Source organism: Ictalurus furcatus, chromosome 14, assembly GCF_023375685.1.
Source record: "Ictalurus furcatus strain D&B chromosome 14, Billie_1.0, whole genome shotgun sequence".
NCBI classification, from domain to species: domain Eukaryota; kingdom Metazoa; phylum Chordata; class Actinopteri; order Siluriformes; family Ictaluridae; genus Ictalurus; species Ictalurus furcatus.
The window spans coordinates 7,919,122-7,942,547 of record NC_071268.1 but is presented as its reverse complement, the minus strand read 5'-3'; the positions used below and the strand labels follow the sequence as shown (position 1 = coordinate 7,942,547).

The 23,426-nt window shown below is 38.1% G+C and overlaps 1 protein-coding gene across 3 annotated transcripts in view; it reads right to left on the bottom strand.

The window, feature by feature from the left end:
- Window positions 1–22,720, bottom strand: part of slc22a21 (solute carrier family 22 member 21) — a 31,304-nt gene extending 8,584 nt beyond the window's left edge. For 2 of the 3 annotated variants that reach the window (XM_053642465.1, XM_053642464.1), the window contains exons 1-8: window positions 20,908–21,396; window positions 13,426–13,529; window positions 9,923–10,077; window positions 6,786–6,957; window positions 6,194–6,335; window positions 6,000–6,085; window positions 5,611–5,825; window positions 2,440–2,622 (exon numbers count right to left, since the gene is read on the bottom strand). In XM_053642465.1, coding sequence (XP_053498440.1) covers window positions 2,440–2,622; window positions 5,611–5,825; window positions 6,000–6,085; window positions 6,194–6,335; window positions 6,786–6,957; window positions 9,923–10,077; window positions 13,426–13,529; window positions 20,908–21,330 — 1,480 coding nt within the window. In that variant the 5' untranslated portion in view covers window positions 21,331–21,396. Of the gene's footprint in view, window positions 1–2,439; window positions 2,623–5,610; window positions 5,826–5,999; window positions 6,086–6,193; window positions 6,336–6,785; window positions 6,958–9,922; window positions 10,078–13,425; window positions 13,530–20,907; window positions 21,397–21,560 lie in introns of those variants that run through there. The other variant, XM_053642466.1, reaches the window with a different exon arrangement.
- Window positions 22,721–23,426: the final 706 nt, after the last annotated feature.

The window sequence follows — 23,426 nt, the reverse complement described above, 5'->3', positions numbered from 1 at the left end:
TATCTCAATCGCTAAAGAATTGGGCGAATATGGATTGAGTTCATGACTGTAAATCGGTCAGAACATTTCCTACTTTGAGCTGCAAATGAAAAATACATTTTATGAATTGTACTGTACATCTGCCCTTATAAAGATTTTGTTTTTTTAATGCTATACTGGGCGCACGGTGGCTTAGTGGTTAGCACGTTTGCCTCACACCTCTACGGTCGGGGGTTTGATTCCCCCCATGGCCCTGTGTGTGTGGAGTTTGCATGTTCTCCCCGTGCTACGGGGGTTTCCTCCGGGTACTCCGGTTTCCTCCCCTAGTCCAAAGACATGCATGGTAGGCTGATTGGCGAGTCCAAAGTATCCAGGGTGTGTGTATGTGATTGTGCGCCCTGTGATGGATTGGCACCCTGTCCAGGGTGTACCCCGCCTTGTGCCCAATGCTCCCTGGGATAGGCTCCCCATGACCCTGAAGAAGGATAAGTGGTATAGAAGATGGATGGATGGAAATGCTATACAGTATTTTTTTTCCTTCTTTCATCTCTAGGCTGACATTTTAAAATGTTGAAATGTATAGTCCATGGACATGTGTTGTAATTTGTTAAGCCAATAAAAACTTTGATGAAAGAAAGAAAGAAAGAAAGAAACAATACCTGTTTGGGCAAATAACTGAATTTTAAGTAACTGTAATCCAGTGTGTGCCGTGCAGCTAGTGTTTCTGGGATTGGCTCTGGATCCAATGTGATAGGTTCAGGATAAAGCACTTACTGAAGATGAATGAAAGAATAAATGAATAAATGAATGAATGTAATCTAGTGTGTCGAAAGGTTGGACTGGTATTGTACGTTCTTGCATTTTGGTTGGCGCTGCCTTTGTTTTTTTTGTTTTTTTTTAAGTCAATCTTAACAGTAACAACCATTTTTTGTAGAGCAACTTGTATCTAACTAGTAACCCAGTTATAATTTACATCATAACATAGAAAAAAAAAGTGAGACATTTCTCATACAACACGTTTAAAAAATGTATAAACCAAGCATTAACCCTTTAATAATCATCCTTGAATTAAATTTGGTCTCAGTAATATGTCACTTCTAACATAAGCATCTGCCAAAATGATAATAAATACTATAGCTACGAATGCTCTAAGCAGCCAGGGCATTTTGAGCACATGACAACATACAGATACATTAACTGATGGACATGTAAATGATACACACTCCTAATGCATTACCTCATGAACCCTGATCCTCACAGTGAGTGCGCTGAATGTGAAATGTGCTTCCTTCTGTTCAAGAAAAGACATCTCAAATAACCACTAAGTGCTGTGTGTCAGGTTAGCTGAAATCTTAGACTTTTGTGTATTTAAATACCAAGGAGATTGAACCCTTCATAGTTTTGACCTACACTGGGATGTAACTATAAACTTACTACAGGTAAAATCTGCTCAGAGTGCTAACAAGAATGATTTTCAGTAGGAAGTAAAGCCCAATCATGGTTTTTAATTGGCTAAAACCTGAAACATCAAATGTCTGCGATGATTCCTCACAGCTCTTTCTCTATTATACTAGACTTAATCGGATAATCAGAGGGTTTTATATTCTGATTATAATTCAATTCATGTGAAATCAGGAAGTCTTGCTTAAAGACAGAGGAAAAAAATAGAAAAACGTCTAAAAACATTTGCATTTCTTTAATACAGCCATTTTTGATTGTCTGGATGGCAAATTTGCTGGATTGCCATCAGTAGTGGCTTGTGATCATAGTTTTTAGTAAGGCAAGATAACATTAATAAATACAATAAATACCTCAAACAAAAATGTTGTCAGCTTTGGTGGGAATTCGGTCACCATGGTGCACACACATTTCTAATGTAAGGATATTATCCACTCCATAATCCCCCACTTCCCTCTCCCAAGATTTGCAACATATCTTACAAAAACAATGGTTCTGTACATTGTAGATACACTGTCTGCACTTACACTTTGCCTTTGTTTGTCAGAAATTAGATTACATTCAGATTATCGGCTATAAAACAAGATCTTGGTGACCAGTGATTATTTTACACTGGCCCAATTCAGCATAAAAAAAAAACATAACCATGTAACTCTTCTGTCCGCTGCTCCGCCCCTGAGCATGGGGCACCATGATACCTGCTCCAGTAGACGTCTATTAACCGATAAAATTCAATTGAACCAATAAAAATGGAGCAGTGAGCATACTATCCCATGACTGCACATCTAGAAAAGCAAGCAAATTAACGGAACACTGGCTTATATCTGTCAGAAAGCACTATTTGATTAAATTGTTGGTTACTCACTAAAGGTCATTAGGATTTCTATGGTAAAATGTATGGAGTTATGAATGAGCACTCACCCACTGAAGCTCCACTGTAGCTCTGTCAGATAGAAAGTTAATATGTGTGCGCGGGATGTACGGTATACGTAGGCTACTCACCGAAGTAAGGGAAAAACGGAGAGATAGTGCTGCCGATCTTCGAGCACATGCTGCAGATTCCCATCCCCATCCCGCGCACCACCGTGGGGAACTGCTCCGCCGTCGAGATGTAGAGGACGGCGAAAGCTGCCGTGACGCCGAGCTTCCCCACCATGGCCAGCGCCACCGTCACGCTGCCGTAATCTAGTGTAAAGACAGCCCGAGTTGGAGTTTCACCTCCGTTAGTAATGCAGATAGATTTATAGCACAACCTAGAATTTGATATTATGACAACGGAAACATGACACCTCCGACATAAATCAATCAGTACAGTTCACAGTTCTCCCAAATCGTGCATTTGAATTATTGCAGTACACTTCCATGGCCACTAGGAAAAGTGTGGACGTCAGGTTAGAAACTAGGTATGTTTTCATATCAAATTCTACCATTTCAAGATAAAATTTTTGCACATAAATGTTTTATAAATGAGACCCCTGGTGTGATGTTATAGGAGAATAACCAGTGAGGTTGGATAATCCTGATGCAAAGCAGTCCGTCTTTGATTATTTTCCTATAACAGCATTCCCCAAAGTGTTTTTTTTCTGTACATAACACATTGCCTTCCACATCATGGATGAGAATCTAATAGACCGTTGGAAAGCTAAGAATCTTGAAATTCGACTGATATAAACCGTTTAAAGATACAATCCCAATGGCAGCTACAATCAACGTCTTTGTCAAACCACAAGCATACAAACACCAAACGGAGGCAACTCACCCTTGAAGCCTCATAGCACTCCACTGATCCATAACATCCCGACAAAAACAGTTTTGTTACACTGGCAAAGATCCAAACGATCCAATTATGCAAAAATATTTAGTCCAAAACACATTTTACATCAGTAAATCCCCATGCACTGCTGCTGAGTCATTCCAAATTATCTCAGAAGACCACCTCCTTAACCTGCTTATTTCTCCTTATGAGTGGGGCAGTGGTGGCTTGGTGGTTAAGGCTCTGGGTTACTGACCGGTAGGTTGGGGGTTCAAGCTCCAGCACTGCCAAGTTGCCACTGTTGGGCCCTTGAGCAAGGCCTTTAACCCTCTCTGTCCAGGGGTGCTGTATCATAGCTGACCCTGCGCTCTGACCCCAACTTCCTAACATGCTGGGGTATGCGAAGAAAAGAATTTCACTGGGCATATGTATATGTGACCAATGAAGACGTATGACTCATTATTGGTTCAACTCGCAAGTGAAACTCCTTTATCGGTAGATTCCAAAATGGCCCCCGGGCTGTGACGTATTGAATGACACCTCATTTGAACCAATAGGAGCTTCCATGTCCTGTCTATATGTTCCAAAATCCAATGAGAGTCTTTTCTCAAGAGAAGCTTCTTCCCCCAAAGGTTTCAATTATGAATATATATACAGTATCTCACAAAAGTGAGTACACCCCTCACATTTTTGTAAATATTTGATTATATCTTTTAATGTGACAACACTGAAGAAATGACACTTTGCTACAATGTAAAGTAGTGAGTGTACAGCTTGTGTAACAGTGTAAATTTGCTGTCCCCTCAAAATAACTCAACACACAGCCATTAATGTCTAAACCGCTGGCAACAAAAGTGAGTACACCCCTAAGTGAAAATGTCCAAATTGGGCCCAAAGTGTCAATATTTTGTGTGGCCACCATTATTTTCCAGCACTGCCTTAACCCTCTTGGGCATGGAGTTCACCAGAGCTTCACAGGTTGCCACTGGAGTCCTCTTCCACTCCTCCATGACGACATCACGGAGCTGGTGGATGTTAGAGACCTTGTGCTCCTCCACTGTCTGTTTGAGGATGCCCCACAGATGCTCAATAGGGTCACCTTCAACCTCAGCTGTGTGTTGAGTTATTTTGAGGGGACAGCAAATTTACACTGTTACACAAGCTGTACACTCACTACTTTACATTGTAGCAACGTGTCATTTCTTCAGTGTTGTCACATTAAAAGTAATAATCAAAAATTTACAAAAATGTGAGGGGTGTACTCACTTTTGTGAGATACTGTAGGAAAATACATAGAAATATACATTTTGTAGCTTGCTGGATATGTGATATGATAATTATAAGAAAATATGGATAGGCCTTTTAGGGTCATTTTACTGAAACTCTAAGAGATTAGAACGTTATGATAACTTAGATAGAAAATAAATCATGCACAATATGACCAAAGACATGAACTAACATTATTCATATCAGTGGTAGTAGCTACCAAAAATACATTTGCTTTAACACCGTAGCCATGTAAATAACAGTCACTGAACAACAACTCTAGCACAACAGCAGAACCAACTTTGACAATTTAAGCTCAAGTTCAAGTGGTTTTAGTGTCATTTCAACCATATACAGCTGGTACAGTACACAGTGAAATAAAACAACGTTCCTCTAGGACCACGGTGCCACATAAAACAACACACTAACCACATGAGACGACACGGAACTAAATAAGATCTACAAACATTCTACATAAAGTGCACGTGCAGACGTGCGCTAACAATGCAGGACAATACAGTAACTACCAAAGCAGGACAATAGGCACAGTGACAGTGTAGCACCGAACAGTACGCAGTTTTAGTCTGGAAGTATCTGATATAACACATAGTGCAACAGATAGGTGCGAAGGAGTAACAATATAATTTAAAAATGGTATAAATGTAAACATCACATGCTATGACTGAGTATTCAGTAAATTAGCTTATACCAAATAAGGACATAGCAGTTACAGTGGTAGCAGCCAGGTAAAGTGTATATAAAGTGTATATAATGACAATAAATTAGATACGATATTTTTTATAATACAGTAGCATCAAAAAATGCAACAATGTCAATGCAGGAATGTGCAAATATTTCAATGGGAGTGGGATGGTGTTTACTACATGTTTCTACATCAATATGTAGAAAGATGCTCTCGGAAAAGGATTTAAAAATAAAAATCTATTCATGTTACCGGTAACCAGTATCAGAAGCAGCTTCATTACGATAGAATCATCTATACAATGAGTCAATTCTAGCCAATGTCTAAATTGTGATGAATTCATTGAAAAAAATACTATCGTGTAATTAATTTTATTGATAGGAGGCAAACGTGCTGGATTTTTCCTAGCTGCTGTTGAAGGCTGAGAGTGGGTTGATCGAATGGCTCTCACCTGGAGGGACGGCGGGGATAAGCAGCAGGACGAGGCCACCGCTCAGCAGTGGACCTGTAATGAGCGCTCGCCTCGGCACCACCTTGATCAGGAGCCACGTCAGCACGTACGCCGCCACCTCGGTCAGAGCTGAGAACAGGCAGTTCAGATACGGGTCTCCGTTCATGTTCGGAGTGCTCAGACACAGGCCAAAGTAGCTGATGGTGGTGGTGAACCTGAGAAAAAAAAAAACATTCACTGTGAACAACTGCAGCTATAGCAGTAATAGTAGTAATAACACTATAACTCCTAAAATTAAATAAAATAATATCAAATTATAGTTGGCCAACAGACATGTAGGGTGTATGACTTCTTGCTTTAAACTGTAATGGAATCGATGATGATTTTACCATACAACACTGTTCAGCAGAGTCAAACTCCTCATCTTCTGAGTCCTGATCAGGTCCATGTATGTGTAAGAGACCCCACTTTCAGACTTTAGATACAGCACACACACACACACACGGAAAAAATACATCAGCATCTGCATTAACGTTAATCATAGCCAAATGTTTTAAAGATGAGCGCACAATCCTGACTACACCTCAGATTTAATCAGTTCTGAATCCTTGAATATAACCTCCGGTGGAGTGATACCATTTTTCCTCGCTGCTGCTCTGATGATATCCTCTGCTTCCTGGACACGGCCTTTAGACAGCAGCCAGCGCGGAGACTCTGGAATAAACCTTACGGTGTGGAAACAAGAGAGCAGATAACACACAAGACAGGAGGGGTGAAGTTGCAATGCTTCCATAAAACTCTCTTCTTTGAATGTTATGAGCATAGTGTGTATCCATAACACAGCTTGCTTTTAGAAACCGCATGTAATATTCGATGCTGCAGAATATCCAGGATTCGCAAAAACTCCTCAGCCCAAAGCAACTTAGTTCTACGAGACCCAACACATAAATAATTTACAGATTAATCCTAAAGTAATTGACAAATAATGACTTCAGTTGGATCGATTAAGCAAATATGAAAATGAATGGAAATCACAGATATAGGTAAGCTAATAAACTGAGAAAAGTGTGTGTAATTAATCACAAGGTCAGTTTTTTTATGTTAGTTTTTTAAGAGTTACAAGCAGCAATCATAGGATCATGAGAAATGCTGCTGTGGCACTGCTGTAGCCTTACCACCAGAGGGGGATATAGAGTAGTGCAGGCAGTGACAGTGCTGTGAGCAGGATCCTCCAACTCCTCAAATAATAGGCAAATAAGGGAAGGAGAGCGTAACCCACTGCGTAAAACACGCACACACCCAGCACAGAGAAAGCCAGACGCAAATTCTTCCCCAGCAGCTCCGAGCCTGAGAGAAAGTCACACACACACACACACACACAAAAAAGAATGAAAGTCTTAACATGATGGAAACGAAGAGAAACTGAACGAAAAAACAGGACGAGGTAGATTAGTTACATTTGACCTTGGATTTGCCCACCTCACTATCAGAGCAGATTCACTCCCACAATATCACTGTCTAGTTCCAAACTATCCTTTTGTTTTTTAAAAAAAAAAAAAAAAAAAAAAAGAAGGTCATTAAGTCTCGGTTGTAAGCTAACATGTACTGTGCTGTGAAAAAAAGTATTTGCCCCCATCCTGATTTCTTCTGTTCTGTGTGTATCTCATACTAAATAGTTTTAGATCTTCAAACCAAATATAACATAACACAAAGGCTACCTGAGTAAACACACAATATATAGTATAGTAAAAAATTATCCAATAACAATTGGACCTGTGTGAAAATGTATTTGGCCCCGTAGTTACTCATTCCCCAAATCTATGAAACTGTATTCATAATAGGGTTCAGCTGGACTAGACACAACCAGGCCTGACTACTGCAAACCCTGTTCAATCACATCAACACTTAAATAGAACTTTTTCAACAGCATGAAGTTGGTTAAAAGGTCTTACCCAGTAACACACTATGGCAAAATTGAAAGAAATTCTAGAAATGATGAAGAAGAAGGTGATTGAAAAACATCAGTCTGGGAAGGGTTACAAAGCTATTTCAACTCGGCACAGTAGTGAACCTTCCCAGAAGTGGCCGTCCTTAAAAAATTCCTCCAAGAGCACCAACTACTCATCCAGGAAGCCAAGGACAACATCAAAGGACCTACAGGCCTCTCTTGCATCAATAAAGGTCACTGTTCATGACTCCACTATCAGAAACACACTGGGCAAAAATGGAAGAGTGGCGAGGTGAAAACCACTGCTAACCTAGAAGAACATTAAGGCTCATCTGAATTTTGACAAATCACACCTTGATGATCCTCAAACCTTTTGGGAGAATGTTCTGTGGATTGATGAGTCGAAAGTGGAAATGTTTAGAAGACAGTGGTCCCGTTACATCTGGCGTAAACCAAACAGAGAATTCCACAAAAAGATCATTACACCTACGGTCAAGCATGGTGGTGGAAGTGTGACGGTGTGGGGATGCTTTGATGCTTCAGGGCCTGGGCACCTTGCAATAATTGAGGGAAATATGAACTGTGCTCTCTACCAGAAAATCCTAAAGTAAATTGAAATTCAAGTGCAACCGGATTATGCAGCAAGATAATGATCCAAAGCATAGGAGTAAATCCACCTTTGTATGGCTCAGAAAAAGCTAAATTAAAGTTCTGGAGTGGCCTAGTCAAAGCCTTGACTTGAATCAGTTAACATGCCGTGGAAGGACCTTAAACGGGCAGTTCATGCTTGAAAACCCTCCAGTGTGGTTGAACTAAAGCAATTCTGCAAAGAAGAGTGGGCCAAGATTCTACCACAGTGCTGTGAAACACTGATCTCCAGTTATCGGAAGGGTTTGGTTGCAGTTGTTGCTGCTAAATGTGGCACAACCCGATTTTAAGTTTAAGGGGACAATTAGTTTTTCACATGGGTGATAGGTGTTGGATTTTTTTTTTTTTTGCTTCACTAATAAATAAATAAATAAATAAATAAATAAATAAATACTGTATTGTGTCTTTACTCGTTTGAAGATCTAAAATGATTTAGTATGAGATATATACAAAAACAGAAGAAATCAGGATGGGGCAAAGACTTTTTTCACAGCACTGTACATAATGAACCTCAAAGGAGACAGACTGAAGCACCCTGGGCCAGCCAGATTGGGTTCGTTAGGCTGGCCTCAAGAAATTATTGCCCCAGACTATGTGGTGTGCTGATGTACAGAATCCAAACATAACCCCTCACATCCACTTATGCTCCAGTTCTGGCTACCCTGATTTCAATCTGTAAATAATAACCCAAATGAGAAAACAAAATTCCCTATGACGACACATGGTCTCGTGGTGCTTGGACCCCTCGTAAGAAAACATCCCATCGAGGTCAAAATAACATTCTTAAAATACATTGACGTGAAAGTCTGAGAACAAATGACGGTCGAGCTGAACGGTTGTCAGCCATGTTTGTTTTCATCTGAGTGTCTAGATCATTGTTCAGGACACTGATTCGTGAACATAATCTGAAAGTATGAGGTATTTCTAATCTAGGGAAATCTTATAGTTTAAGGGGTTTAATGACTGAAGGACAATCCAGGACAGAAATCATAGAAATCTGTCCTTATATTTAACGTCTCTCACATTTTCATCATCAGTTAGTAAGCTATAGATTAGGAAGTAAGAGGAAAACTAAAGTGTAGCACTATGTGAGCTGGATTAGTTTTATAAGAGGACATTCACTAATTTAAAACGGTTAATGTTTCTAAATTTGGTGTAATCTGTGCTAAAGAGAAATTTTATTTATTTTTGGCTGAACGATTTCTTTAAATGTTCATCAGTTCCCCAGCTAATACACTGCACATCTTTTTTTAATATCAAATTTGCACGATTTTACTCAAAATGTAGTCAATTAGCCAAGACGTCGATGGTATCTGAAGTTTGTTTCTTTAGTTTTAGCTGTTACAGGATGTTGTAGTTGAAAGAGAACAAATTGCACAAGCACAAAATGTCATTGTGGTCGTCCACTGTTACAGCAATCAGCTACACTGTGCAGTTTTGCTCAGGTTTCTAGAGTACAATAAGTTACACTGTGTCCTAAAACACAGCAAGCCTGTGTATCATTGACGAACTGGACGTGATTTGAGGCAGATGTTTACAAAGAAAAATATTGTGGCTGACATAGACTGCCATGAGTTGTAAGACTCGTGGCTACTGTAGAACATTTAGAAAGCAAAGATTACAAACCAACCATGTCTTAACTCATCGACTATATTTGGGCTAAGAAAAAAAAAAGGGAAAAAAAGTGAAGGACAACATTATTGTATCTCCACCTGCCTAACACAAAGGCTGCCATGTAGTTGGAGTTCTGGCCAAAGCCAGTAAGACAGAAGAAAATGATAAACATCTCCCAGTTCACTGAGGCGACCTGGAGCAGACTGCACACCAGCTGAGTGGCCATGGTTGCAAACAGGATTGTCTTACGTCCAAACCTGCATGAAGACAAAGACATAAACCTGCTCAGAAACCTGCTTTGACTGCAGTATATTAATCAGTCTCTCAAGGAATGTTAATATAGTAATAGAGACTATTTAAATGCCTGAAAGCCTGATCTCATCATCATTACGCTCAAAAGCATGAGAGATTGTAATGGGTGACACATTTTTGTTACTGACCTACTAAATATGTTATGAAACTAGAAAATCCTTCTTCTTATTTGTTCCTTCATAGACAAATAAACTAATATGCATTATACCGCAGTGCTGTGGAATTCTCTGATTGGTTAGAAGGCGTTGATTCATTTTCTATAACAGCAGATCCCCAGGCAATAACAGAGCAAATAACAAAGCAGTTTATATTAAAACACAAGCTTCCGTTTCTGTAGTATATACCAGGGCTGCAACTAACGATTGTTTTCATAATCGATTAGTTGGCCGATGATTTTTCGATTAATCGGATAAACTTTCAGTACCATTTTTTCGTTTATTTAAAATAAAATCCACAAACTGAGTGTTACAAATATAAACTTCAGACTAAAATTCACACAACTGTTTGTCAACTTATATAAGACTGAAAAGAACCCAATACACACAGACACACACCATAATATATATATATATTATATTTTTATTAAAAAATAGTATTTATGCATTACTTTTTATGGATGCACAAAAAGCACTGAATTAAACTACAGTCCTAAATTAATAATAAAAACTCCCTTCGACTGCACATTATGGTTTCTGTTACTCACTGCTTTTAGGCATATTGTTTTACTTTTAATCTTAGTGTTTCAATTAGACATAGCAGATCTTACTTTGGCTCCCACTGCGAGTGAGGAGCAACGTGGCCTCGTTACTAACAGATCACTTCCGTTATAATAAACGACAAGATATAATAAATGACAAGAAACTTAAATTAAACTAAACCTTTTAAGCAACTCGCACCAGTTTCCCCTGCCCCTTACACACAGTAGAGCATTTTGGATACAAACCTAAGTTTGTGTTCGTGCATCACTGTCGTGCTTCAGTGCTACACAAACTCCGCTTTATAATCTCTGATCTTCAGGGTGTTTAATATAAAATGCCCCTGCCTTAAAAGGCTTGGAGGTCAAACACTTTCTTCCTCAGTCACTTGAGGATTTCGGCTCTGTCTGATGGTGACTGAGGTCATGTTGGGAATAAAAGGTAACATTGACATAAACAGTAAACTGAAGAAAGTCATTGTCAGTGACTCTAGGTGTCTGCTACAGCTAGTGGCATCACATTACGCGCGTATGACGTCATACGCCACTGACTAGGAAGCGGGTTATACTTCCGGTTAGTAAAAAACTAATGTGTTCCATTTGAGACGATATTACCTTTCTAAAATTCATACACTAGACCAGTGGTTCTCATCCTTTTGTGAGCTCTGGACCCCTAGCATATTTCGAACAATCCACAAGGACCCCCTCACTACACAACAATTATAGTCTATATATTAAACAGTCATTTCTATATATGTTGCTTTATTTTATTAATATTTAACATTAATAATATTAACATTGGACATTTAAAATTTAATCGAAACATTTCAATATTTTATTTTTTTACATTTAATTTTACTCTCTAAATTATCTGTTGTTTATTTTATCCATCAATGCGACACTTTTTGCAAATGATCATTTCATTTGTAAATAAATTTGACATAAATCCATCAATGAACGATAGTCAGCTCAGCTAACATGATATGTGTGAATGTACCCGAATAACCAAATTGACAAATTGATGAATTTTAAAACATCTAATTTGAATATGTTTTGATACATTTAACAAAAAATATAATATTATTTAAGCATTTTTAAAACTTTCCTCCAGACCTCCTTCAATTACACCACTGACCACTAGGGGGTCCGCGGCAACACTGCACTAGACGGCAGAGTACACAGTGCATAGTGTAAGTGTATCGTATGTCATTTGGGACGCAACTTTAGTATTTACTCTCGGATGCGTGTTTTCGGAACAGAAGTAAAGTAACGAGTAAACGTGCCGCACGCAGGCCAACTAATCGATAATGAGATTCGTTGACAGCGATTTTCATAATCGATTATTATCGATTTTATCAATTAGTTGTCGCAGATTTAAGAAAACAGATTTAAGAAAAAATAATAATGTGTAAAACTTTCTGTAATGAGATGCTTTTTTGCCTCCAGTGTCAGCGCTTTCTAACAGTCAAATGTTTGTTTATTAATCTAACGAGAGAGAAAAAAAGAGAGGCTAAGAAAAGAAGAAAACCTGTGCACTCAAAAGTTAATTATAATACAAGTTTAAGGGCAGTTGTTAAATTGTCACTGAGCTGTTCTCCTGCATAGTATTCCTTTAATGTGTAACTAGAAAAATCAGACTTCATCCTTGCATCCAGTACTTAAATCAATTTAAAGGGGGCAGGTGTAAATGGAGTGAATATTTGACTAGGCATGTTGTTCTATGAGTTTTTCAAAGGCATTTCTGCTTATTATGCATCTTTACAACTTCTGATTTGTGAAAAACAATGTTAACATGGTGATCAATACTACATTTTATCCCAAAAATAGCACCTCCCGTGTCTTGGTAAAAAGCATTACTGTCGCGTCAGCCAGTGACAATTCACCGCTATGCCAACAGAGGGCCCCGTCCATCGAACACTAAGGACTCTTCCTCAGTTATCACTCATTTCCTGTTCGTTGCTTATTTATTCTGCGTTCGACTGTTTTCGACCTCAGTGCGTTTGAACTACAAACTGGGAAAAAAACATGGCCACCTCCATGTCCGTGTTTTTTTGTTAGCCACAAGCTAGTGAGCTAACTGTAATGAGTGAGTATATTTACCTCTACAAAACAGTGTTCTGTATAGTCAGTGTTATAGATTTAACAAGCGAATATATCTGTATATTGGTTGATCTAAAGCAAATTCTAGTACAAGTCTAGTAAACTCATTGAAAAGTATAGAAGTGCCACTTTGTTTACTGTTGACATTGTGAGCAGCCATGTTGACTTGATGTCACGTGCTGATCTCGGGGTTGAGGACACCTTTGTGATGTTCTGAGTAGAAATTCTTACTTAAGAGGGCGTTTTTCCGCGTTATGACTTGAACAAAGCCTTAAAGTACGTGTTAACTCATCGTCTTTGCGAAGCCTTGCCAATATCATTGTCTGTGTAAGCTGAGCCTTTGATCCATGTCTGCTATTATCATATTTCACCTTTGCCTGACTTTGCCTACTCTTTGAATTTGCCCTGTGGTGTTTTTTTTTATACTGTGAGTTCTCAACACACCTCCCATGTCCTGTACGTTATAATTACAACCTTGTTATTTCTTATCTCTCTGTACCTGTCAGACAATTCTCCGGATATGAATGACCCACTCAGGACTCCCACGAAGAAGATGGACAGCGTAAAGGGAACCTTCCAGGCATCTCCGCAAACCAGGTCCCACTGTGAGGATAAACACAGAAACATGCCGTCAGCCATTCAGGCTCAGTTTTAAAACATTATCTCCAGACAAATCTCATTCGCATAATTTATTCAGCAGATAGCGATCTCTAGTTACTCCATCTAATTCCAAATGTGTGTGCGGGATGTAATCGGAGCCTGCTGATCATCACTTATCAATAAAACAAAATATAGACTGATACCTACAACAAATGATAGCCAAGCAAGTGAAAATATCTTAGGCAACTTTATCTAATACAGTATTTCTCATAATGAGAACTATAGGCTTATTTCTCAGACGCCTATTTCTAGACATTTTTACTCATTTCAAGCTTGAAATTGTTTTATATTAGCAGATAATTTAGCTATTATAAGATTTTTTCCTAGAAAATCAGCTTTACTAATGTAAATATATAGGCAACTATAAAACATGTACAAGGAGCTTAAACTAAGTAATGACTGAGGCTAACAGTTTAGCTACCTAGCACAATTGGTTGTTTTTACAAACAATGTGAAGGCAAAATGACAGTGGGAACATTAAATTAAGAAAGAAAAGGCTCAGTATGACTAAAATGACACTGTAATTACACTTTGCATCAACCCTAGGTGCCACCATTTTAACATTGAAAGCTGTCAGAACTTTTTCTTACTTGCGCTTATGTACAATCTTCTAGTGAACATTTCTAATAAAAGGTTTCTAGTCAGCTTAGTTTAAGATATTTTAAGAAAAGCAATTGAAATAGTTCAACACAACGAATGCTTCAAGTGGTTTCCCCAAATTCAACTGAAAATTGCAATTTCTAATGATTTCTCCAGTCTCAAAATTATTCAACCCCCTGAATAGAATCCCTCTCAACAGCACAAATGTGCACAACAGGTGTTGTCTAATCAAGGGCTTCATTAGTTGCATCAGGTGTGCTTGAGCTAGAACACATGAAATACCTGAACTGGCTAGGGGTAGAAATACATGAAATACCTGAACTGGCTAGGGGCAGAAATGCATGAAATACCTGGACGGGGCAGAAAAAGGAATCCATCAACGGCTGCAACTAGATTTCTGAGAACTCTTTTGACAGTGACTGCAAAAGACCTGCAGCAAGACTTGGTGGCAACAACCACTGTGGTTTCAGTGAACACAGCAAGGAGCGTACTAAACACAGACGAAAAGTCAGCTCAAAATCATATAAATAAGCCACGGAAGTTTTGGATTCTGTTCTCTGGAGCGATGACTTGAACCCCATAGAAGATCTCTGGTGGGATTTGAAGAAGGCGGTTGCAGCACGCAAACTCAAGAATATTACTGAACCGGGGGCCATTGCTCATGAGGAATGGGTTAAGATTCCTCAGGAACGCTGCCAGAAGCTCTGCATCTCGTTTGCAGCAGGTCACAACAGCAAAAGGGTGTCTACTAAGTACTAAAGATGCTTGCCATGAAGGGGTTGAATAATTTTAAAACTGGAGAAATCATTATAAGATGCATTTTCAGCTGAATTTGAGGAAACCACTTGAAGCAGTCGTTGTGTTGGAATATTTCAATCACTTTGTTTGATTTGTTCATCGCAAACAGCTGGAAGTCTGTAAATTCTGACAAGAAACCTGATTTGCAATGGGGGGGTTGAATAATTTGGATTGCAACTGTATTAACACAATGCTGATATCAAGTAATCTTATAAAAACGCGATATTTTTGGAAGGAAGCACTCTGTTTCCTGGGGTTGTGGTTTCCTGGTGTTATTCTGATATCAGGACACCTTCTTTGGTATTGTTTTATATTTATTGTTTGAGGATAAATAATATGTCTTTTGCAACTACTAGTAACTAAGACTAGTACAGGTGTGCATGTGTTTCTGCGGTTGGAATGTTTGTGCAGTTTGTCTGTATGATGTTGTGAATGAGGCTTCATGCCTTCTGGTGTGTCTAAAACAATGTAGAGTATGTGAGGGAAAGAGCAGCAAAGGTTTACTTCTTGGTGCTCTCCCCTCCCTGCTTCTCGAAATGCTGTAATCGCATGTAAAGTTTATGGCCAACAAAATTTCACAAGGTGATTGTGAAATGATGCTTCCAAGGTCACCGCTCTGCACAACATGTTCATTCGAATAGTAAAAACACTCCAATAAATGCAGCAACTGAGCACATTTCTTATACTGGGTCTACTTGAATTCTTGTCGAATGTGCATTGACTTCTCACCTGCAATTATCGGATTAAACCTGGTGACAAATAAGTATACAGATGGCTCGGTGGCTTAGGGTGCGTGATAGCGACTGAAAAGGCTTGTAATCCTCAACCATTCAATAGCATGCTTTCACTAATTCACTTTGGGGGGGGGGGGAGTGTCTATTTTGTGGAAAGAAGTAGGTAGTAGGCTCTTATAACTGATGCTACGCTGAGTATTGGTAAAGGAGATGTTCTAAATGAATGATCGAACATGTAGTAGTCTGTAGTTTAAACGCAATTCCTACATATGGTTTTCTTTTGCCATGTGCCTTTTTATTTATTTTTATTTAGTAATATAAACATAACACAAACTACACAGTGCCGTGAAAAGGTATTTTCCCCGTCCTAATTTCTTCTGTGTTTGTCCACAGAACATTCTCCCAAAAGGTTTGAGGATCATCAAGGGGGGTGTTTTAGGAAAATTCAGATGAGTCTTAATGTTCTTCTGGGTTAGCAGTGGTTTTCACCTCACCACATCAATGCCATTTTTTGCCCAGTGTCTTTCTGAGAGTCATGAACAGTGACCTTTATTGATGCAAGAGAGGCCTGTAGGTGCTTTGATGTTGTCCTTGGCTCTTTTGTGACTTCCTGGATGAGTAGTTGTTGTGCTCTTGGAGGAAATTTGGAAGGTCGTCCACTTCTGGGAAGGTTCACTACTGTGCTGAGTTTTTCCATTTGGAGATAACGGCTCTCGCTGTGGTCCGTTGGAGTCACAGAGCCTTTGAAATAGCTTTGTAACCCTTCCCAGACTGATGTATTTCAATCACCTTCTTCCTCATCATTTCTGGAATTTCTTTCAACTTTGCCATAGTGTGTTACTGGGTAAGACCTTTTAAACAACTTCATGCTGTTGAAAAAGTTCTATTTAAGTGTTGATTTGATTGAACAGGGTTTGCCGTAATCAGGCCTGGTTGTGTCTAGTCCAGCTGAACCCTATTATGAATACAGTTTCATAGATTTGGGGAATGAGTAACTACGGGGGCAAATACATTTTCACACAGACGCAGTTCTTATTGGATAACTTTTTGTTTTTGCTGTATTTTGTGTTTACTCAGGTTGCCTTTGTTTTATCTTAGATTTTGCTTTAATTTCTGAAACAATTTAGTACGAGATATACACAAAAACAGAAGAAATCAATCGCGATACTTTTTCACAGTACTGTATACCTTACAACAGAGAGTTTGTTTATTTGAAAAAGAAAAAAACTTTAAGAAGCACTATATATATATATATATATATATATATATATATATCATCTCTAAATAAATATAATATAATATTATATATTATATTATAATATATTATAATATAATAGTGTTGTCTCTCAAATATATATGTTCCAATATTATTGATACCCCTAAGGAACAGTCTAAATAAATGCAAAAAAAAAAATTGTTATGCTCTAGAAACTTTTTCCTGGTTTAAAATATAAAGTTGCACACGTGTGAAATCTCTTGTCATCCGTTCAAATGGTTAAAACCAAAGAGAGATGGATGTTAACCATCGCAAATCAGGTAATAGATATAACAAATTCCATATGCAGTTAATAATACCATTAAGCACAGTTAGGACCATAATCATTATCAGGAATTGGACCCATGGACACACTGAGGAGGAGGGAGAAGGAGGGGAAAGAACTCAAAGATTGAACAGTTCAGCAGATTCTTATGGTTGTCAAATTTCAAAATAAACTTTTAAGCACCACTTTCATAACAGCTTGGAAGGGTTTCAAAATGACCTTCCTGAGAGCATCTCACAAAATGCGAGTGTCGTTAGAACTATTGGATTTGGGTGTTGTTTTTAGATGAGACCACAAGCAAACTTTTTGGTCATGGACACAATCAGCATGTTCATGTGACTGGTAAGATAGGATTGGTGCACATTTATTATTATTATTATTATTATTATCTTTTTAGACCTGGACATACAAAAATCAATGTTAATTAAACATTGGGGATTTTGCCGTGACTTCCAATGCATTACATTATAAAATATATAAATATACTTACCAAAATATTAACTATAATTCATATAACCAATTTTATTGTTCTATTCTATTCTTTTATATTATATGGCTCATTATGGGCCTTAATTTTATAAGTAATATATTGTTACTGTTACTATATATACAAAAAAAAAAAAAAACGTCCTCCCACATTCATCTGCTTTTATTTCCAGCAAATTTCTTGACATGTTTAAATATTTGTATTAAAATCAAAACGTTCAACAACTGAGATATAAACTGAACAAGTTTCACAGACATTTGACTAACAGAAATGGAATAATGAGTCCCTGAACAAAGGGGGGTCAATATTAAAAGTAACAGTCAGTATGTGGTGTAGCCTCCAGCTGATTTAAGTACTACAGTGCATCTTATCCTCATGGACTGCACCAGATTTGTCAGTTCTTGCTGTGAGATGTTTCTCCACTCTTCCACCAACGCATTTGCTAGTTCTCGATCACGTTCGGGGGGGGACACACGGTTATATGTTATTTTCCACTGCAAGGACGATCAGCTGTCCTTCCTGTCTCCCTGTAGCACTGTCTTAGGCGTCTTACATTATAGACATTGCAGTTTATTGCTCTGAACACATCTGCAGTCCTCATGCCTCCCTACAGCAGGCCTATGGCATGTTCACGCAGGTGAGCAGGAACTCTAGACGTCTTTCTTCTGGTGTTTTTCCAAGTCAGTAGAAAGGTCTCTTTAGTGTCCTAAGTTATTGTAACTGTGACCTTAACACTCATCCCACCGACTGAGGTACCCGCAGACCCCTGAGGTGTACTTTTTATCATATCTCACAGGTGCTTTGTTCTATCATTCCATTTTTTTCATGACTTTGTCAATCAATTTGTTCCTGATGACTTCATATCATTGTTTCTGTTTTAATTAGTGCTTTTAAAGAACATCAATGTATTGGCGTCCTGGAGGACCCCAGTCAAAAGCACTCAATTCCGCCCACGCAGTTTTAATAAATGGAACTATTTATTGAGTTCATGTTTCCCATAGGTCATAATTTAAAGTATCACAAACTATCAGAGGGGGTAGGGGCACTGTCAGTCATTTTGAAGGAGACAGACACAGATCCCTTCATCATCTGGATGGGGAACTTCCCAGATTGGAACTTTTCAGAACATGGCCGACATCGCCGGATCTACCTGAGACAGCTGGGGCATGCCCTGGTCATGCCACACATGAAGAGGAGAGCTGATACTGCCATGGTCCAAGCCCCAATCCGAGCAGCAATGACCATCATGGGAGTGAACAAAACTCCACTTGCTGCTGTGGACGTCCAACGATCGGCTGGAAAATCTACTCGAAAAAGGTGTAGCCTTTGCTCCCGAAACAGACAGGAATGTCCTGTGTGCCCAATGAGCCAAATCGTGTACTATAACTGCCTGTAGTGTGTGGTGTTCATAATTCCATGTAAACACCATTCATTTCACAATATATACAAATTGAAAAATCTCAATTTGAATTACATTTATTCAAGATTTATTTTGACAGGGGGTCATACTGAGACCAAGGTCTCTATCTACGTTTGTACTGAAAGACAAAAATGTTGACGTTTGAAAGACTATGAGGTTACTTCTTCAATTATTTTATGTTGGGTTCAAAAAGAACCCGGTTGGTTTCGCCATATAAATAGAACACAAATAATGTTTACTTGAAATGACTGAAAACTAAATGATACCTGAATCAAAGGATGGTGAATACGCTTTTAAGTACTAATGTGGATTGTACTTGGTATAAAAGCAGCAATTTCTATTAAAGAAAAGTATATATTTTCATTTGACACAATATGCAAATTAACTGTAACTTTCCTAAAATAATAATAATGTTTTTTTTTTCTTTTCAGATAACATTAATTACATAACTAATAATGATTTAATAAGAAATAAGTTAACATTTTGCTATGATGGTTGTTTATTGCAGCAGTTTATTCTTGGGGTCCCCCAGGGACCCCAGTCGGTAGTCCTTGTATGTTAAATATGTTGGTAGGATGAGGGTTAATATTACCTACCGCCTGTAAACTGCCTGTAAAGTGCATGTGCAGTAATTGTTTATGGTTTACTTAACAAACATCAAAAACATTGTTTAAACAGATCTTTCCAATAAAGATATGTAAAGCTTATTTGGATTTTACAAAATTATCGTGAAGAAGAGCTTCTTCTTTTTTTGAGAGATAGATAGATAGATAGATAGATAGATAGATAGATAGATAGATACTTAATGTGTATCACAATACAGCAGTGTTGCATTAAAAAATCTTTACTCATTGTAATAAATTTACATAATGTATGTTTATTGATGTTGATTAATGTATATTTATTTTATTTTCAAAAGTGCAAAATATATTTAACATTAAAAAAGAGTATATATTTATTAAAATTTATTTAGCAGTTTTAAAGATTAAAATACAAAATGTTTCACATTAGGTGCAACCAGTGATTTTGTAATAATAATAATAATAATAATAATAAGTAATGTAATTACCCTTCTACGCATAGAAGTATGAGTGCAGGTTTTCATTCCAACCAAGCAGGATTCACACCTGATTCTACATGTTTAATTAGTCGATCCTGGCTTTCAACAGACTCAGGTGTGGCTTCTGCTTGATTGGAATGAAAACCTGCACACACACTGGCCCTTTCCGGATAAGATTGGACACTCCTGATCTAAAGAATCTGGATATGTTGTAATAAGAATTTATGCTTGAAAGGGTTCAAAATAAGGGTGATTTATGAAAGGGGTCATTTATTCATAAGAGTATCTTATCGCCCAGCCCTAGGCTATATGTCAAAATATTCAACAGGTGTGTGTGTGTGTGAGAGAGAGAGAGAGTGAGTGAGTGTGTGTGTGAGAGAGAGAGAGAGAGAGAGAGGGAGAGAGAGAAAGAGAGTGTGTGTGTGAGAGAGAGAGAGAGAGAGAGAGAGTGTGTGTGAGAGAGAGAGAGAGTGTGTGTGTGTGAGAGAGAGAGAGAGAGAGAGAGAGAGAGTGTGTGTGTGAGACAGAGAGAGAGAGAGAGAGAAAGAGAGTGTGTGTGAGTGTGTGTGTGTGTGAGAGAGAGAGAGAGAGAGAGAGAGAGAGAGAGAGAGAGAGAGAGTGTGTGTGTGTGAGAGAGAGAGAGAGAGAGAAAGAGAGTGTGTGTGAGTGTGTGTGTGTTACCTCAGTGACTATAGTGTTGTGATAGCGCTCGGTGCTGTACTCCCACCCGCTCACACACGGCTCGCTGCTGCCGTTCACAGGCTGCGCGCAGTCGCTGGTGTTCGCTTGCGGCGCCCTGCAGTGGAAGTCCGGCGTGTCAGCGAGGAAGACCATGGCCATGCCCGCGTATCCGTTCGGCACAATGCTGAGGCTGAGCAGGAGGAAGATGCTGAGCTGAAACGGCCCCCATTCCCCCAGAAACGCGGTCACTTCATCATAGTCCAGAGACGCCATGACTCTCTGAACAGCAGGAGTGCTGGAGGCTGAAGGTGAGCAGGAAGCTATTAATGAATAACTTATACAGTTTGGGATATTTATTACTATCAACAACAATACAACTGACTCTGTTATTATGCAAACGTCATATTTGCACAAATCTTCCATTTTGTCTCCTGAGCTATTCCTGTTTCTGTCAAAGCATTTTGTTTATTTAAAATAATAATAATTAAAAACAACACAACAGAATAGACATTAATACACCGTTTATTATATTTGACTGTTCTATAATACATTTATAGAACTGGTATGTTTGCTAGGACAATATTGTATTTACATTTTAAAATAATAATTGAATTGTGTTGAATCCTAGGCTGGAGGTAAAACACGTTACTTACTGTCATTAATAAGAAAGTGTGCACGTGAACTTCCGTAGTGGCTACATTTTAACTGAACCAGTGGAGGGGAGTTTTTCTCCCCGACCCTTTGTTACCGTAAAACCTCGTATATACGCACACGGGCCCCCCCGAGAACGCACGCACGCACGCACGCTCGCATGCGCAAACATATTGCAGTTTCTGCCGAATTACATCAGAGCATTTCCTTCTTTCATTGTGTTTTGAATTTCAGATTAAAGATCAACAGAGAAGAGCTACCTAATACATTACCTTTGATGCATTCTATACATTACTGTAAATTAGAGGATAATAAGAACGAGACAGTTTTTCCAGAAGGAGGAAAAGATGTTATTTGTAGTTATTAATAGGAACGTGTGCATGTCAACTTCCACAGTGTCTACTGTACCTTTTAACTAAGAGAGATGAGTGTTGGTTGGTTACCGTAAACCACTGTATATACGCACCGTTCGGCTGACATTATGAAATAAATGTGACATTGGAAATACGTCATTATGAAAGGTGACATTATGAAATACATCATTATGAAATGTGACATGAAATAAATGTCTTTATGAAATAAATATCATGAAATGTGACATTATGAAATAAATAATGTGAAATGTGACATGAAATAAATGTCATTATGAAATGTGACATTATTAAATGAATATCATTATATGAAATGTGACTGTATTAAATACGTCATTATGAAATAAATGTCATTATGAAATGTGACATTATTAAATGAATATCATTATATGAAATGTGACATTATTAAATACGTCATTATGAAATAAATGTCATTATGAAATAAATGTGACATTATTAAATACATCATTATGAAATAAATGCCAGTATGAAATGTGACATTAAATGAACATCATTATATGAAATGTGACATTATGAAAAGTGCCTTTATGACATAAAAGTGTCATTATGAAATAAATGTGACATTATGAAAGTACTGGAGGCTTACTGCAGCAGGAGAAAAACAAAGGTTTTATGAGATAAAATGTCATTTCCTTCTATTACTAACACATTATTATATTTAGTATATTTGCTCATACACCCCCTCCTCCAAATCATCAAGATCTAGCTTGCTGAATACTAATAAACCTTCAGCTTCACCTAGGAGTTATAACTACAGTTAAAATTATACTAACTCTGATCATGGTTATTGATATCATAATAGCTAACTATTAACTAAAAATCATAAACTATCTGATATAAAAGTGACTTATTATTCCCAGTGTTAAAGAGTGAGGAAAAGATTTTGGATCAACATATATATATATATATATATATATATATATATATATATATATATATATATATATATATATATACAGTATGTCACAAAAGTGAGTACACCCCTCACATTTTTGTAAATATTTGATTATATCCTTTCATGTGACAACACTGAAGAAATGACACTTTGCTACAATGTAAAGTAGTGAGTGTACAGCTTGTGTAACAGTGTAAATTTACTGTCCCCTCAAAATAACTCAACACACAGCCATTAATGTCTAAACCACTGGCAACAAAAGTGAGTACACCCCTAAGTAAAAATGTCCAAATTGGGCCCAAACTGTCACTATTTTGTGTGGCCACCATTATTTTCCAGCACTGCCTTAACCCTCTTGGGCATGGAGTTCACCAGAGCTTCACAGGTTGCCACTGGAGTCCTCTTCCACCTCTCCATGATGACATCACGGAGCTGGTGGATGTTAGAGACCTTGTGCTCCTCCACCATCCGTTTGTGGATGCCCCACAGATGCTCAATAGGGTTTAGGCCTGGAGACATGCTTGGCCAGTCCATTACCTTCACCCTCAGCTTCTTTAGCAAGGCAGTGGTCGTCTTGGAGG